General features: G+C 50.6%; 1 protein-coding gene across 8 annotated transcripts in view; it reads right to left on the bottom strand.

The window, feature by feature from the left end:
• The window catches only part of ARHGEF16 (Rho guanine nucleotide exchange factor 16), a 368,918-nt gene that overhangs the window by 11,442 nt on the left and 341,057 nt on the right, over positions 1-16,419 (bottom strand). For 5 of the 8 annotated variants that reach the window (XM_072883738.1, XM_072883741.1, XM_072883740.1 and 2 more), the window contains 2 exons: positions 16,023-16,197; positions 14,538-14,768 (listed from right to left, as the gene is read on the bottom strand). In XM_072883738.1, the coding sequence (XP_072739839.1) occupies positions 14,538-14,768; positions 16,023-16,197 (406 nt within the window). Of the gene's footprint in view, positions 1-60; positions 1,052-1,800; positions 1,848-14,537; positions 14,769-16,022; positions 16,198-16,419 lie in introns of those variants that run through there. The other 3 variants (XM_072883745.1, XM_072883744.1, XM_072883746.1) reach the window with 3 other exon arrangements.

The raw sequence follows: 16,419 nt of genomic DNA, 5'->3' as shown, positions 1-16,419 counted from the left end.
GATGGAACGACTTTTCCCAGTAAGGCAGAGGGCATTTACGCTTAGCCACGGCCAGCGTACCGTTTTGCACGGGGAACCTTGGGGCAGCGCAGGACCCAGCCTCCGCCTTCCCAGGGTGCTGTACGCAGGCAGAGCCCGTACAGACGCACCCGTGATGCTCTCACTGCCCGCGCCCCTCTCTCGTGGCCAGCTGGTACGCAGGGGCCGGGCTGGTGGCTCCTGAAGCCTACGCCTGGCTTCAGGCAGAGCGGTGCAGGATGCAGCCAGGCGCCGGGGAGCAGCCAGGCCATGCAGCAGGCACCAGGCAGGCTCGTACCCGAGCGAGCAGCCGGGGCAGGCCTGGAGCACCGCCGAGCCCTGCTTCTCCTCTGCCGCACCTCCGTGTCCCCTCTTAATCCCCTCCGGGGAAGAGGGGTGCCACCAGCCTGAGCCACCAGGGCCAGCCCTGACCTTCCTGGCTTCTGCTCTCTCCGCACCACCTCCCCCAGGCTGACGTGCTGTGAAGACCCCGGCACGCGCCTCACCGCGAGCCCTGGCCCCCTCAAAGCTTGTACCCGTCCCAAACCGCTCTGAGGAGCGGCTCCACGCCGTGCAAAAACACCTGCCCGAGTCCCTAAAGCTCCTCGTTCGGGGTTAAGCTTACTCATCTCCTGTGGCACACCACGTACGGTGCACCTACTGAGCAAACATCTGACAGAGCATTTTACGCCCACTGCCTACCCCATTACATAATTTGAGGAAAAACTAGGGTTTAATTTCTCTCAACTGAGATCTCATTGTATGCCATCGCCATCTCCGAGCTGTTCCTTTTTCAAAGGCCATGGACCAGGAAACAGAAACCAAGACTTGAACTTATTTCCCTGCATCAGTGACTGGCAGAAGCACAAAACAGACCCATCGACAAAAGCTCATTTGATCAAGACGCTGCTTATTTTCCTGTCCTTGGCTGAGGGACACATGCCTCTTGGCCAGAGGTCTGCCCAATGTCCTGCGGATGAGAAAAGCGCTACAGTCCACTCTTAACCCCGTCTCGGCTGCAGATGAAGCCCATCCTAAGCACTGGCCCTGCTAACTAGAAACGGGCACACCCGACCGCAGAGGCCCGGGGTGCTGCGACGGCCCCCAGGTGCCCCGCGCCGCTGAAGGAGGGCTGGCCCGCGACACCGGGCCCCCAGCCCCCGCCTCTGGCGCTCCGCAGCCCCAGGGCCCACGGGCCCACGATGTGCAGCACAGTAACTCCAGTGCTTCCAGCCCGGAGAGCCTGCCTGCAGGCGGGCACCGCTCCGCAGGGCCAGCCCCGCTCGGCCTGGCAGCCCGGCGGACGCAGCCCGGGGCACGCGGACGAATCCCGGCACCGGCACCGGCACCTCCGCCGCTGCCCGCAGGGCGCCCGGCCCCTGCACAGACCCCCCGGGAAGGCCGGGCCAGCGAGCGGACAGAGCCGCGGGCTCCCCACCGCCGCTGCCCGCGCCCCCGCCGCGGAAGAGGCGCAGCCCAGCGCCGGGATCCGCCTCCTCCCGGGGCCCGGCCCGGGGCAGCCGGGGAGGGCTGCGCCGCTCGGGGAGGAGGCGGAGGAGCCGGAGGAGCCGGAGGAGCCGGGCCCCGCAGGGCTCCGCCGCCCCCTCCCCGGAGGGCTCCCGGCAGCCGCTCGCTCCGGAGCCCCGGACCCGCCCGGCGCTGCTGCCCGGGGCCGCCGCCGCCGCCGCCGCCGCCCGGCCCGGCCCGGCCCGGCCCGGCCCGGCCCGGCCCGGTCCCTCCCCGGGGCCCCCGCGCGGCCCGGCCCGCGGCGCCCGCACCTACCCGCGCCCCTCGGAGCCCGGCGCGGCGGCGGCGGCGGGGCGGGCCGCGGCGGGGGCGGGCGGGGCCGGGCGCGGAGCCGCCCCGGGGAGGGACCGGGCCGGGCCGGCCCCCCTCGGCCGGGCGCCGGCGGCGGGCGGAGGCGGCCGGGTCCCGGCTCAGGGCGGGCCGGGTCGGGGGGCCCTGGGGCGCTCGGGCTCCCGGCGCTGCCCCGAGCAGGGGCCGCTCCGAGCCGGGCCAGGCGCCGGCAGCCGGTACCCCGGGCAGCCGCGTCCGGGAGAGCTCTGCCCGCCTTCTGCGCGCCGGCCCGGGGCGCAGCACCCCGCAGGAACGAGGGACTAACTAACCTTGATAACTAAAAATGATTTTTTGCTGCTGCTTGACTTTTCTTCAGCAGGTGTTTGCTGCTTCTCTCCTAACCCCCGGACTCCCGCAGGATCACCCATTCCCGAAAGCCTCCTCGCCAAGGTCACGGAGGGTGACAGGGTTATTTGGCATCGTCCTCCCGTCCTGTTAGTGGGGGACACACTACCGCGCTGTCCTCGGGGTCTGGCCAGCAACAGGCACTCGGTTATTTCAAGCAGGCCGGGGGCCGTTTCTCGCTAAAGGCAGGTGTAAGGCTTGCCGACATCTTCGGCGGTTAAAGGCGACCACAGGCCGTCCCTTAGGTTTTTGCGCAGCCCATCGGGCTCGGATGCTTTGGTACCGCACGCTCTCTGCCAGGACGTGCAGCTACCGGGGGAAAGAGGATCCAAGGGTCAGGCTGCTGACAGCCGCCCAGTAACCCAGCTGCCCAGTAAGGCCAGGCTCAACAGTGCTCTGTATGTTTACTGGGAACAGATTTTTCCTTGACCTTCTCTTTTGCCCCCTGCTCTGATTATTCCCCCCCCCCCCCAAAAATGGAGCCTTTTTCTCACTGGTTTATGGTGAATCTCAAGTGCTTTCTGGATGACAAAGTCCACTTGTCAGCAATATTCTTTTCAAAGACTCTGTTCTCTTCTCTCTAAGGCTGGCCTGACAATCGCTCTATTATCAGAGCTTTCTTATCCGACAGATTTTTTTTCCTTTCCCTCCGGGGCTAATAAGGAGAAAGGTTGCCAGCCGTCACGGAGAGGCAGAGGGTTTCTGCTCAAGAGTTCAGCTAAGACTGAAACCCTTACATGGCAAACTCCAGGGAAGGGCCATTATGCTGGATGTAGGATACCATCATTTGATCACGATGAATGACTTTTTGAAGCGGAGACCATTCATCAGTTTTGTAATGCGTGTTGTTAGTTCAAAGACCCTGCTTTCAAGTCATTTTTGCTCCCAGGGCCCCCGCTGAAACGTCTGACCGCTATCATAGATAGTTCGCTAACTCTCAGCTCGTAGTTGTGAAAGGAAATATTCTTGACATTTTCAGATAGCTCACTAATTCTTTGTCCTAACCCGTTCCCCCACCCCAGAATGTTCTCACTCTGCCCTGTGCAAACTTCCCAGCGAGAACGACGCGTCCTTCAGCGGGATGCCAGCATGGCTCAGTGGCACTACCTGGTCCTTCTGGACCTCGGCAGCCAGGAGGGGTGCCCATCATTTAATTTGTTGAAGCTCTTTTGAAGTATTACAAACCCAGCAGATAAAATACCAGCCAACAGGAACCGCAGAGGCGGTGGGGGCTCGTTAGCACTACGCCACGTTATTCAACATGGAAATGTTCTGCCAGCTCGGGGTACCTCACCACGCAGGCAGTCACCCCACACGGCCCGCAGAGGAGAAGGTGACCGCGCTGCCACAGCCCTCACCTGCCCTGGCAATCGGCCCCTCCTCAGAGAAAACCGAGGAACAGGCTGGGCATCAGAGCGGGTGGGGAGCGCGGCAGAGCCCCTCGGGGCTCTCCGGGAGGATGCGCTGCATCGCAAGCAGCAGAGATGGCCGAGGACCGGCTCCCTTCTGTACCCGAACGAGCCGCTTGGGAAGAGGAGGAATACAAGCTGTTATTTTCGCCGACTGTAAAAATGCTGAAATCCAGGCTTTCATCGGACTGTTTCTTCCTGTCAAACACCCTCAAACCGCTCCTGTACGAGTTCCTGTTTGTTACGCTCCCTCAGTTCTCGGGCCTGCTTGCCCGTACTACGCCTTTCCAACTCACCTTTTGGCCAAGTAAGAGAGTAACCCACGCAACCGCCCCATCGCTCTGCGTGGTGTTGCATCTCGGCCGTTCTTCCAAGAAAAAAAGCTCACAGGACCATTGCTTATAAAAGCACACAGGTTTATTGCATATCAATCTCATGTATAAATTCATTGTAGCATTGGAAAGATTACATTTGGTATACATTCCTATTCTACAGCATTAACCTCAAAATCAGCTTTTTCTATTCATTATTTTAAAGGAATTTCTCTACACAAGTACATTTGTCTTTTATCACAAGCATCAAAATGAAATTTGTAAAATCGCTTTTTTAATTATTTTCTACACTTCATATCTTTTATTTCATTATGCTCCCAACAAAGCGATTTCATATTAATTAATAACTGCCAACACTTTTTTTTTTTTTCCTTCCTTGGCAGTTCAAGGCTTCTAGCCTCGGACGCAAAATCTAATCACATATACAATAAGTGCATCTACGGAATTTTTTTCTTTTTAATAAAAATTTCACAAACAGACACAATAATGACTGCTAAACACAAGTCATGCACAGTTTACTTATAAACATAACAGAAGCAATATACAATCAAGAATGATATGGAACAAGCACCATCCTCTTTCTCAATGTTTTTTAAACATTATATGAAAACCAGACATTTACAATTGATTTAAAAAAACACTATACAGTTCTAAAGAAAAAAAAAAACTAAATCATATCTGTATTGTAACAATGGGAAAAGGAATGACATAGGATGCACAGATTTATGATTCTTGCAAGCACAATATATATATGTTTTAAATTACATCTTCTGCAGGCTGGAAATGACATCAGGGCAAAACATCTCCTGCTTTGAAGAGAGCAACGAGACTGTAAAATACATTGAGAATTACTTTCAGAATTACTTTGTTCACATGTGAATTGCACATTTGGAAATCAAAGCTGCCTTTTTTTCTTTTTCATTCTTTTTCCAAAGTGGTAATAAGAATTAATGACAGAAGAAAGAGAAAAATAATCTTGGAATCATTCAGTAACGTTTTAATCACAGTATCACTCAACACTACAGAGAAAAAGTTCCATGGCTTTGTGGAAACACTACTGACCATCGTCTAGGAGCAGAGGGTTTTGCCCTTATGTTACCAGCACTGATCCGAGCAGACTGCGTCGCTCCCTGCCCGATTCCCAACGGGCAGGAACGGGCAGGTTCCTACACCATGATGCTTTCCCCCTTCCCCCTTCCCCCGCCACACACACACACACACAATACAGCACGTAAAAATCGAATGTAAGTCAGTAGATTGAAATCGGCTGAGGGGAGGGGGGCTCACAATCCAGTGCTTTGATGCTTAGAGTCAAACATGTTCACGTCATTGTGCAAGTGCTTTTCGAAATGCTTCGGATGAAGTGAAAAAGAAGCCGTTTTCAAGAACGTCTATTGGAAGTCTAAGTGCTGATTAGGGAGAAACCGAAAGCTTCCACTAGTCTGTTTTAAGCAAGACAGAAACCAAGCTTTGTGTTTTGTCCCGGAACGCAGCTGAGCAAACTCGGCTCGTGTTCTGCTGTTTCGCCCCGTTTGGCTTGGCCTCGCTGCTGGCACTCGGCTGCTCCTGTGGAGCCCCGCGCATCGACTCCTTTCTGCCGCAGCCTGTGAAGCGCGGGACCCCGCCGGCGCCCGTACGTTTTCAAGGCATGCACCCGGAGCAGCCGCTGCCCAGCAGGAACACCCACCTGCACCAAACACCAACGCAGGCGCTGCCGACCCGCGTGCGCTGCCGACCCGCGTGCGCTCGCCACGTCCCGCGGGAGAAGCCGGTGCCCCGGCACGCTCAGCGCCGCGGCAGCCGTGCTGCGCCTTCGGCTTTCTGCATCGGCCACAGCGATTCGCGCCAGGACTGCCTGCCAGTCTCCGAGCCGGCAAGAGAAAGGGAAAGCACGTACACCAGACCTATTTTCTCCTCCCTAACTAGCTCAAGCAGAAAGATCTATCTGCGGTCAAAGTCGCATTCAGGAGAAGCAAGGACCCTTCTCGGGGTACCTTCACCTCCGCAGCGCCGAACAGCCGGGAACAGCCAGCGGCCATCAACCTTATCTGGTTATACAAAAAACTCACAGGGCTTCTCCCGTTCTCTCCTCCTTGCCGTGTGGCAATATGGCTATGAGATGCGAAAATACTTTTAATAAATAGATCCTACACAAATATTCTTGGTTTCAATCACACCTCGCGTGGGGCCCTGGCTTTCAAACAAACAGCGGGCCGTATTGCGATCACTGCAACCCACGCCTCGCTGCGCGGCACCTGCGCCGTGGTTCCCGAGCACAGCGTTCGTGGTGTCGGATGGCCTCGAGCGCTCCGCATCCCACCGAAGCCAAGGGGACCCAGACCTTTCCCACCACCAACGCTGGGAAGCAAGCTGCGCTCTGATGGCAGAACCTTCCTCGACACGCGCGCCTCTCGGGAAACATCCTTCGAAATAAGGGATTGCTTTTGTCTACAACAGCAAATCAAAAACTAAACACCTGCTAAGAGCTGCAACGCATTTCAAGTGCAATTCAGTGAAAGCTACGAGATAAACAGAGATTCAGTGAGGCTTTCTGTTTATTTAACTGTGGAAAAATTAAAACTCGTAATCAGTGCTAAATTAGAGGAGTCGGGAGATCCTACAACAAACAGAGACACCAGCTAGAGAAAACGGGAGGAAAACTGAATTAGAAAATATGAAAAGAAAAAAATCATTTCATGATTTTAAAAACTACATTTTTAACGTCCGTAATCCCTGGCTGGATTGTACCTCCCCGTCCCCGGGCAGCACCACGCCGCAGGAGGAGCCCTCGCTCCTGCAGAGCCACGGGGAGCAGGGACAGCCCTGCGAGGGAGACGGAGACGGCGACCGCGCAAGCTCAGAGCGAGGAGCTGCTGAGAAACCCTGCTCCTGAAGGAACCACGCAATGGACGGAGGGCTGAGATACCGAAGGGAAGCCCACATATGCCCCACATAAATCCCCACAGCAACATTTGCATTTCTCAGTGCTTGGCCCACATGGTGGAGACCAGCTCACCGCTGCTCCTTCGGCTGCTCTGTTACCTCCTCACGCCAAGGAGCGCGATGCCGACCTCTTCAAAGATTGCTTCAACGATGAACAAAACATGGGGTCAGAGCACGCAAACACTTACTATTACCCATAGATCTTGTTCCGACAAGGCAGACAGTGCTGCAGTCCCTATCACAAAGACGCTCAGATGTACGGTTTACTCCAAGCAGATACTCCAGGAGCCACGGAGCTGCAGCTCAGGCTTTCACGCTGTAACGGGACAGGACCGATCCATCCCGATGCTTAAGGCCGGGCTACGTTTCCGTGCTCTCCTGGAGCAGGGTCTGGGAACCTGCAGGGCCGGACAGTCCCATCGGGGCCGAGCGCTCCTCCGGGCCGTGCTGGCAGCGACGGGCCCCGGCCCCGCGAGCGCTCGCTGGAAGAGTCTCTCTGCGTGTGCCGGGGAGCGAAGCTGGCAGCTGGCCGCGCAGGTCAGGGCTCGCAAGCCGGAGGCTTTCCCGGGGCAGGGCACGGTGCGCACCCCTGCTGCTGCGAAGAGCGAGTCTGCCAAGGACCCAGCGTTGCCGCCAGCTCTGCCGTGCCACATCCCCTCGGTGGAGTCGCCCGCTGGCCCCCGGCTCTGTCGGATGCTCCCTCCCAGGGCTGCAGTGCCCGGGAGAGGCCCCACGTCCCGCAGCTCCCCGGTCTGCACCTCCGTCCCGGCGGGCGGCAGGGGCTGCCGGTGGGACACGCGGCACGGTGGCATCGCTTGCCGGCACGGTGGCATCGCTTGCCGGCCCCCACAGCCGCACCCGAGGGCTCCGGGTCTTTAGCCGGCACTTTGCTCGCCCTGTGCTCGGTGGAAGGGCACGTGGGGAGGGGCTGCTCGCTTTCTGGTGGAGGCTGCGTTTGCTTTCCAAGCGGCCGAGGAAATAAATAGGAACCTTCGTCTAATGCAACGGTCACTTAAAGGCAAATGTAACAAAAGATATGATTGTCTGGAGAATCGGCAGCAAGACGAGCAGGATTGATCAGGGTCATTTGGCACATGGACAAAATCTTCCTACTCCCTGGTTATCAATCATACAACATACAACCTTAATTACACAATTTTGGTCCTTCACTACATACTTATATTAACATTATTTCTTCACAATAATGATATCTAATGCAAAAAATACTGTTAAGGAAGAAATAAAATAAGAAAAGAATTAGCAAAAAATTACAAGTTATATACAGATTAAAATAAATTCCATCAGGAAGAGAAACAATTCTTTTATTATTTTCAGGTGGCCCCTGTGGGAATAATTTAAAGGCCAAGCGCCTGGGCAGGGCTGTACTGCAGCAGCAGCAGAGGCGATGTGCTGGGACGGGATCGCCCCATCTCCTTCGCAGAGACTGGTTCCTTTTGGCAGGGCCAGCTCTCGGGCTCCATCCACCACGAGCTTTGTGCAAAGAGATGAAGCAGTTCGGGTTACGCTGACTGTTGGTCTCAGAGCCTTGGGCACTTTCACAGGGTGTTGTGGAAAACCAAAAAGGAAGGGTAAATTTTCTTGGAAAATCCACTGATGCTGCTAATTTACCTTTTGCTCCTTCTGTACCAAAGCTACCCTAGATGCTTTCCTCCGGGGACAGTCTGAGGCTCCTGGCTATCTAAAAACAGCCTCACACGTGCTCTTGGGTGCAAAGAGTGAATTGCAAAGGTATTGTTCCTAACACAACTGCCGCTCTATTTGAGTAGCTGCTTCCTTTGTTTTAGCATGCTGGAATGAGGCCTCCCCGTTGTGTTTCTCCACACTGGACTGGCACCGAAGCCTCCCTCTGCTCTTTCCCATACCAGGCAGGCAGAGAGGCTCCGCATGTCAAGTACGTACAGGCAGATATACCGACAACCGCGTGCTGTTTCTCTGAAATCGGCCATTAACACAGTTCTGCAAGCAGTTACTGCCTGACAAAATACTTACTAGAAGCACACCCAGTACTAAAATATGCTGAAATTAATGGAAAAGTTCCTCTCAAATTCACTGGCTTTGAACGCAATCTTCACACAGCCAGGCTGCCAGAGCACCTCCAGACTCCTAGCAGGCTGCTGATGCAGAACTGCAATGGGCGAGATGCAGAGGCACGTGCTTTCGCTCGGTGCTAGCAGCAGTCCAGTCCTCGGCATTTCTAATTTTTAGATGCTGTAATTTGAAAATTCTCAGGACACACATTCTAAACTTTACCTGTGTAGCCAATGTTATCCTTTACAAGGTCCAATTGCTTTCCTGACTATTCTGTAATTCAGCTTTACCTGCAAAATCGCTGCCCCAACAGCAGATTGTAATTGCAATGTAGAATAGCGTAACCATCACAGTATTTCTGGAGGCTGCTTTGTATCAGTAAAGAAGATGAGACTTTGAAGCGATTTAAAACCACCCATAAAATATCTGCGAGCAATTTTAGAGTCAGAGACAGAATTTGATTCTTCGCTACGTGCTTGAATAGAGGGCTGTACCCCTAAGGTTGCTGAAGCAAGGAAGTTTTAATCTTTCTACTTAAATTATAGGCCAAATAGCAGTGTGCGATGCATAAGCAACCATCCAGCATACCAGAACAACTGCACGAGTCAGAAATATCTGCCACAATTCCCAGATACTATCAACACTGAAAGGATGCCACTCTAAAAAACCCCTGGGAGATAAATTAGAAGATGTGTCCAAATTGCCCTTCTTAAGGCGAGACGCCCACCACACACGCTTTCTCACGCACAGCTACGCTCTCCAGGTAAGGCTGCACCCCGGGACCTCTCTGACTGGGAAAGTCCAAGCATTTTCAGCAGCTCAGTGGCGGGGCACTCAGGCCACCGCACCCCTCCCCAGCAGACTTGCTGAGCATGGCTTTTTCTGAAACACTCTGGCTACTTCAAGTCCAAGCAGCAGCTTGGGCTCACAGGCACTAGCAGAGATGGAAAGCACTCTTAACCTTGCAGCATAGGCACAGACAGAAGGGCATTCAGGGCACAGCTGATGACCGTGAATCACATATTTGCATGATACATCAATAACCCCAACCTCAGCAATGCTCCGGGCTGAAGACTTCTCAACCGGGACACTGCATACGGTGCATCATGACTGCAGGCAACGTGGCCCCACATTCGAGAAGCTTTGCACTGTGCCAATATGTTTTGTTGGGAACAAAGGACAGGATGGTATTTCTGTGGGAGCACAGAATTTCAAATTCTTTTGGGGGTCAATTACATGGGTTGAATTTACCCTTCCCTGGTATAACTCCAGTGACTGTGTCAGAATTGCACCAGGGACAGGTCACGCCTGGCTCTCTTTCCTTATTACTTCACTATTCAGCTGAATTGAAAGGATATGCTACCGAATGGTTTCAAGCGTTCATTTATACGCAGGCTTTACTGGCTCAGTGATACTGTTTTGTGATGTTAGAGGGGCCAATATTTGATTGCACTGTTGCAATTCGTGTCTTGCTCACGCTATTCCTATAGACTGTGAAATCCTAGGGCTGCATCAGGGTGATCCAGTTTTGGAGAGGTTCATTCTGATAAATTAGAAATGAAAACTCTGGACAGATAAAAATGCAGGACTTGTAGGTCGGATGCAACAGGTTTCCTTCTTAGCCAAAAGTCCAGACGACTCCCTGAGGCCCTCTCATCCATCTTCTGCTTGCTAGGATTTTTGCTAGGATAATTGCAGCACCACCGCCTCCTCGCTTGGACCCTGGCCAGTGCCTTGTTGACCTCTCAGAGGTGGTTGATGGGGTTAAAGGTCCCCGACTCTGAAGCTGCTCCTGCCATGTCCAACCAAGCACCCAGAGAGTTCTGGGAGGACGTGTGGAGGGGAGCGTTCTCAGACAGGGACAGCATCATTGCATAAGCCTGGAGGAGAAAAGAGCAATGCAGAGGACACGTGTGAATACACGCACAGGACAGGCTACAGTAAACCGTGTGAAGCACAGCACCTCCTAACCATACGGGAAGCACTGGACTGCCGGTATCCTTTGGCCTGGGCTAAGAGCCTTGCCAGCAGGTCTAAATTTACATCCACACGCTAGGATGATGCCCATCCCTCCAACTACTCGAATTTGCCACCGTTTACAGGCAGTTGTAGGGTAGTCGGGAGAGGCCATCATTCCCATTGGCTTTTATAGGACCAAGCCCATTCTGTGCCAGCTCTGCACTTGGTCACGAACCCACACACTTGATTCTAGGCTCTGCTCTCAGGAGAAAGCAGCTACATGCGAATGCCAATTGCTTTGTTTTGTTCTTAAAAAGAGTACCCCTATGGACAAGCAAGTGGCTGAGTGAGGCTAGAGCCCGGCCACACGCCACAGAAATGGCACAGCAACATCCACACGAGCTGTAACCCGATGGCAGCTGCGGGCAGCAGGCTAACCGTCTTGGCTCACTGCTTGGCATGAGCTCGCCGGTACCTGCAGAAACCTGCGCACAGGTATTTAGGAACACAGGCATGACATGCTCATTGGCATCACCAGTGTGTTCATATATTCTTGTCCAGCTAGATTTATTGCTGCAGTGAAATGGTTAAGTGTCTGTTGAGAAAAATCTGCTTGCTTCTTTGTAACCTAGATGCTCTCCCTCTTCCAACACCACTTGTCTCATACACCTTTGTGTCCTTTCACAGCCCACACAAGTGATGTGAAGACTTAGGCAGACGATAACCTCACATACTGGAGGTGAAAGCCAATGCAATTGCCACCCATGATCTGAAACAGAGGAGGACATGGTCCCCGCCCTCCCTGGTCTACGTTAGCTGGTGTAATGCTCCTACTTCGCAATGAAACGGTGTCCATGTAGCCCTCTCCTTCACACCGAGGTTGCACCCACCCCCACACAACCTTTGCAGGGCAACAGACAAGGACCATGCGTTATCTGGGACATCAGTACAACGCTCAGTACAGTAGGACCCTTAGTAATGCAACTGTAATGGTGACAATACTAACCAGTTATCCAGCTTTAGCCTCTCAAAAGCTGAGAGTCAGATCTACTTGTCAAGTCAACACATTAGTGTATTGTAGGTGTGTGCTGAAGAGGTACAGCTTTGTAGTGTTATGGAGATGCACGCTTCTAAAATTGCTTAAAAGAAAGACAGCCACAAAGGAGTGCTGTGCTGCTCACACAAATGTTGTTTTACTATTACACTGCCTGCACAAGAGATGATTCGAATTAAGTTACGTATTGTGATTTAAGTGTAACCAGTCCTGCATCTCATACACCATAAAATTGGTTCAAAAAACAAAAATTCCCCCCGCATCCAAGCACAGGCTAGACCTAACAATGTAGTACACATTGTAAAAGAGCAAGCTGTTCCTAAATAGTTAGTACACTTGGCGTATTAGTATCAGGACACATATAAGAGTCAGGCAAGTGGCTTGTGCTTAAATTAGTTTCACCTGGAAAAAAGCTGTGTCCTATCTTCAAGCAGACCTTCCCCAGCTTCAATACTAGCACCTACTATGAAGGAGGACAATAATTTCACAAGTTTTGGGTGATGGTAAATCAAAAATCACGTTCTGCTTGGCAATTGCATTAAGCTACTGCTTTGCTAGACATTTAAAATAGACTTCATGACAAATTCTGTTGCTCGAAGGTCAGAAAGAGACTCCAAGGCAACAGCCGTACTCATCCCCCATGACGGGTTGAGTATGGTCTCTCCAGTCCAGTCTGGTGATGGAACTTCATTGAACAGTTCTTTTGTGAGAATCCTTTTGTAGGGATCAAGATACAAACTGCATAAAACTAGACTGAGTATTTTGGTTTAATGAAAAAGCAGAAAGCACAAATGGATCTGCCCCATACCTCCAGATTTTTCTCAAAACTCCAATAGGTGCCGAGATGTCATTTTGAGGTTTCTTGGTGGGTCTGAACTGCTCTAGCTCACAAGGCAGATTTCCATTTTACGGTTTGCTTTCAGAAATCAGGGAGATAAATAAGGAACTCCTCTAGACCTGCTGGATTGCAAGTCCTGGAAATACTATTGTCTATTACACCTTTTATCATCCAACCCAGGGATACTTTATTACTGTTTCTGCAGACCAAACCTCGGGTTTCTTAGTATATACCAGCCAAAGACCCATCCCAAAGTATAAATAAATAATAGTTATAAAAACATTTATACAGACAGATAAAAACAGACAGATGCCTCTCTCTTTCTATATAAGCATGTTCTCACAGCACAGGCTAAATGATAAATCGATCTGGTGACCTAAAACTGATGCCCACTCCGTTTCTCCTCTATTTCAGTATAGTTGCAACAAGACACGGTTCACACGATTCACGCATTACAGTCAGAATTCCTGCTCACTGGAAGGGGAAAATAAACCTTAGCTAAAGGAGGCCAGCTGCTTGCTAATCCTATCGTACGTGCTGGCGGCAAGCTAGATAAAATGTTCTGTCATATACCTACCTGGTTTTTAGCCTGCCTGTACAGAGTCTGTTTTATTGTCTCAGAGTCTAAGGTGGAATTAAACACATCTTTAACTTCAAATGCTTCCTCGGCTGCTTTGCGAAGATCCAGCCCCTTCCCAAAATTCGGCATCTGCTCCAAATCTAACAAGCCGGCTTCGTCCTCCTCAATACACCTGTACCAATGACCAGGGGAAGGGGTTGACCTGTTGTTAGCTCATCTCACCGTTCACATCTAGCCAATGTGAGTGTTGCTAACCCAGTGCCTGCATGCACATACCATGGGGGTCTCACAAGCCACATGCGTGAACTGACAGACAGACAAACACGAAAATGACACAAAATGCAAGGAGCAAAGAAAAAGTGGAGAGCATGACTATGCACAAACAAGCATTAGTGCTATAGATATTTGTGATTCAGCGTGGCTACAATTCACTTTGGTCTTCTGTGTGGAGACGTCCCATTGGTGTCCACTCCTTGAAATGTCTGACACTGGACCAATGTCTGAAGAACATTGCTGCATTTTCTTGGAGTTGCAATGAAAACAGTGATGCACTGAAATCAAGTAAGTTACTACTTTGCATCATGGGACATTTGTTACAAATACCAGTTGGGAAACTGAGGCAAACTGAGGCAAAAAGAAAGCTAAGCCTATACTATGTGCAACAAGCTTTAATTTTAAAGGTGTCTAGACATGGCTTGACCTTGGAAAAAAAAAGCTTCACTTTTTCCCAGAGCTCTGAGAACTCCACTTGAAGTCAACAACATTTTGCTACAACTAAAATGGGTAGAGCAGCACAAAATGGATCGCATACATACGCCTCTCCCTTTGCCCTGACCAGTGTTTTAGAGAGAACGACATTATCTGCTGAACTGTGGTACCCTGAAAATGCTGTTTTCTGCATGGGACTAACTGTTCTCCTGACAGGAACTTCTCAAGTCTTGGACATGCACCTTATCACAGATTCTCCTTGCAGTCCACTTGTTTCATGTCCCCACCACGGTGAAAATGGAATCTCTCAAGTGAATGCTTAAATCAAACTGGAGGGATGATACATGGCTTGAAAAATAAAACAGCAGCACTCACAATCTACCACTGACACAGGGTCAGAAGCCTGAGCCCCGTCTGACTCCCCAGAGGGAATGGCCCACCTCACCTTCGGGTGTGGTCAAAGCTCATGGTGAGAGATGTGGGCTCTTCATCTTCTTCATCCTCAAATGCTCCTCGGGGCTCTGCGGTGGGTGATACCGTTTCATCCTGTGACTTCCCTGTCAGGCTGTCATCATCTTCCTCTTCCAGTTCTTCATCTTCATCATCCACATCTTCTGTTTTCTCATTTGCTAATCCATGACACTGGGAATTGCCATCAATATCCTGGATTTCTGGCCTGAAATATTTGGTCAAGGGGGGAAGAAGAATGAAAAGAAAAAAGAAAAGATGCCAAATGCGTAAGTCATGCATTTTCATTGTAATGCAAGACTTTGATAATTTTATACATATGTATGAATACAGAGACATATTTATGTACATATACATATCATTTAAACTGCAAGGAAAAGGAAAACCGACACATTTCAGGCATTTAAAAATCAGCCTTCACAGTGTCTTAAGAGCTAATAAGCATGTCAAGTATATACCAACCCCAATGCTTTTCAAACTAGAATTTTGTCTGGTCTGGATTTAAATGATGGTTTTCCATCTCTTAAAATGTAACATCTGTTGGACAAGTGGCTTTCCTCCTTCTCTGTGCTACTGTATTCTAACAATCTCCCTTCGAGCAACTGGAAGGAGGAAGCTTCCTCACGGTGTAATCTAACAGCCAGCCTAAATTCTCTCTCGTATTACTTTTGCTATTCATGCCCGTATGGACCTAGCAGTTTTACATTACGTTAAGAGAACAAGAGTGGGATCACCAGTGCTATGGACTTGGAACCCAACAGGATGCCACCAAGTGACATAAAATAAGATTAACATCTTCACTAGAAATTTTACGTCCGCATGTTCCACACTTTTTACCGTTCTTTACGTGGATCACATCATCATGTGGATTTCTCATACTTACATTTTGGACTTAAACCTTAGTATTGGCATTAAATAGCTATTTATGAAAACAGGATAGCAGCAGGTGAAACATCACTCAGTCAAAACAGGGCTTGTGATATGGGTAGATTTGAAACAAACTAATAGACTAGAAAAGCAGATGCCTCCGGTTTCCTTAGTCAGGACTCTCTGATCTGTGATGGAACAGGCCACGTGGTTTCACGGCAGAAGGTAATGGTTCAATAATCGTATTTTTATCTAAAGAAGAAATTGTGCTTTCTCACAGCTATTGCGCTGGAGCCAACGGCAGCAGTCAGCCTGCCTGCCTTCTCTTGGTGCACCTTCTCTTGAAATTTGCTCCGCTGGTTGCAGCCACGTCTCAACCGTTAGCGGCTCTCTGGTGTCAGCCCTCCTAACTTATGCCACTTCCTGAAAAGACTTAACACGGGGCTTAGAGCTTGAAGTTGAATGCATTTTCCTTCCAAACTGTTACATTTCTCTCTTTTGAGCGTTTTAAATCAAGTACTGCAGGACAGCGGCTGACTGGTCTTTTAACCACGTTAAACAACACGTCACCAGGTAACTTTATTTGCTTGTCTACCTTTTATCTGCTAAAGTTGATGCTTGATTCATCTCACTATTTGCAATAAAATTTCTGATTTCAGAGAAATACGAATCCTCTTTTTCATCTAAAAGTGCATGGTTGTCTGATTCCGAGTTTGGGGAAGAGGCACTGGTCCCAAGGTGGTTTGTAATGACTCCAGAGTGCTGGCTCACTGAGGGAGAGAAACAAGACAAGAGAACAGGAGAAGCAATCAGACGTTGTCAAAGCTAGTATTAAGAGGAAAAATAAAGGAGGAACGTTACGCAACAATCCTCTCACTATATATTAATGATTTAACATTTAAGAGAAATCTCTCGGACCAAAGCTGTCAAAGGAAGCTCATGTTTTCCAGACTTGAACTAGAGAGAGAAATATAGGCGATATTTAGCATTTA

This window comes from Ciconia boyciana, chromosome 19, assembly GCF_034638445.1.
Source record: "Ciconia boyciana chromosome 19, ASM3463844v1, whole genome shotgun sequence".
Taxonomy (NCBI): domain Eukaryota; kingdom Metazoa; phylum Chordata; class Aves; order Ciconiiformes; family Ciconiidae; genus Ciconia; species Ciconia boyciana.
Note: the sequence above shows the minus strand (reverse complement) of the source record. Positions and strands in the feature narration are given on the sequence as shown.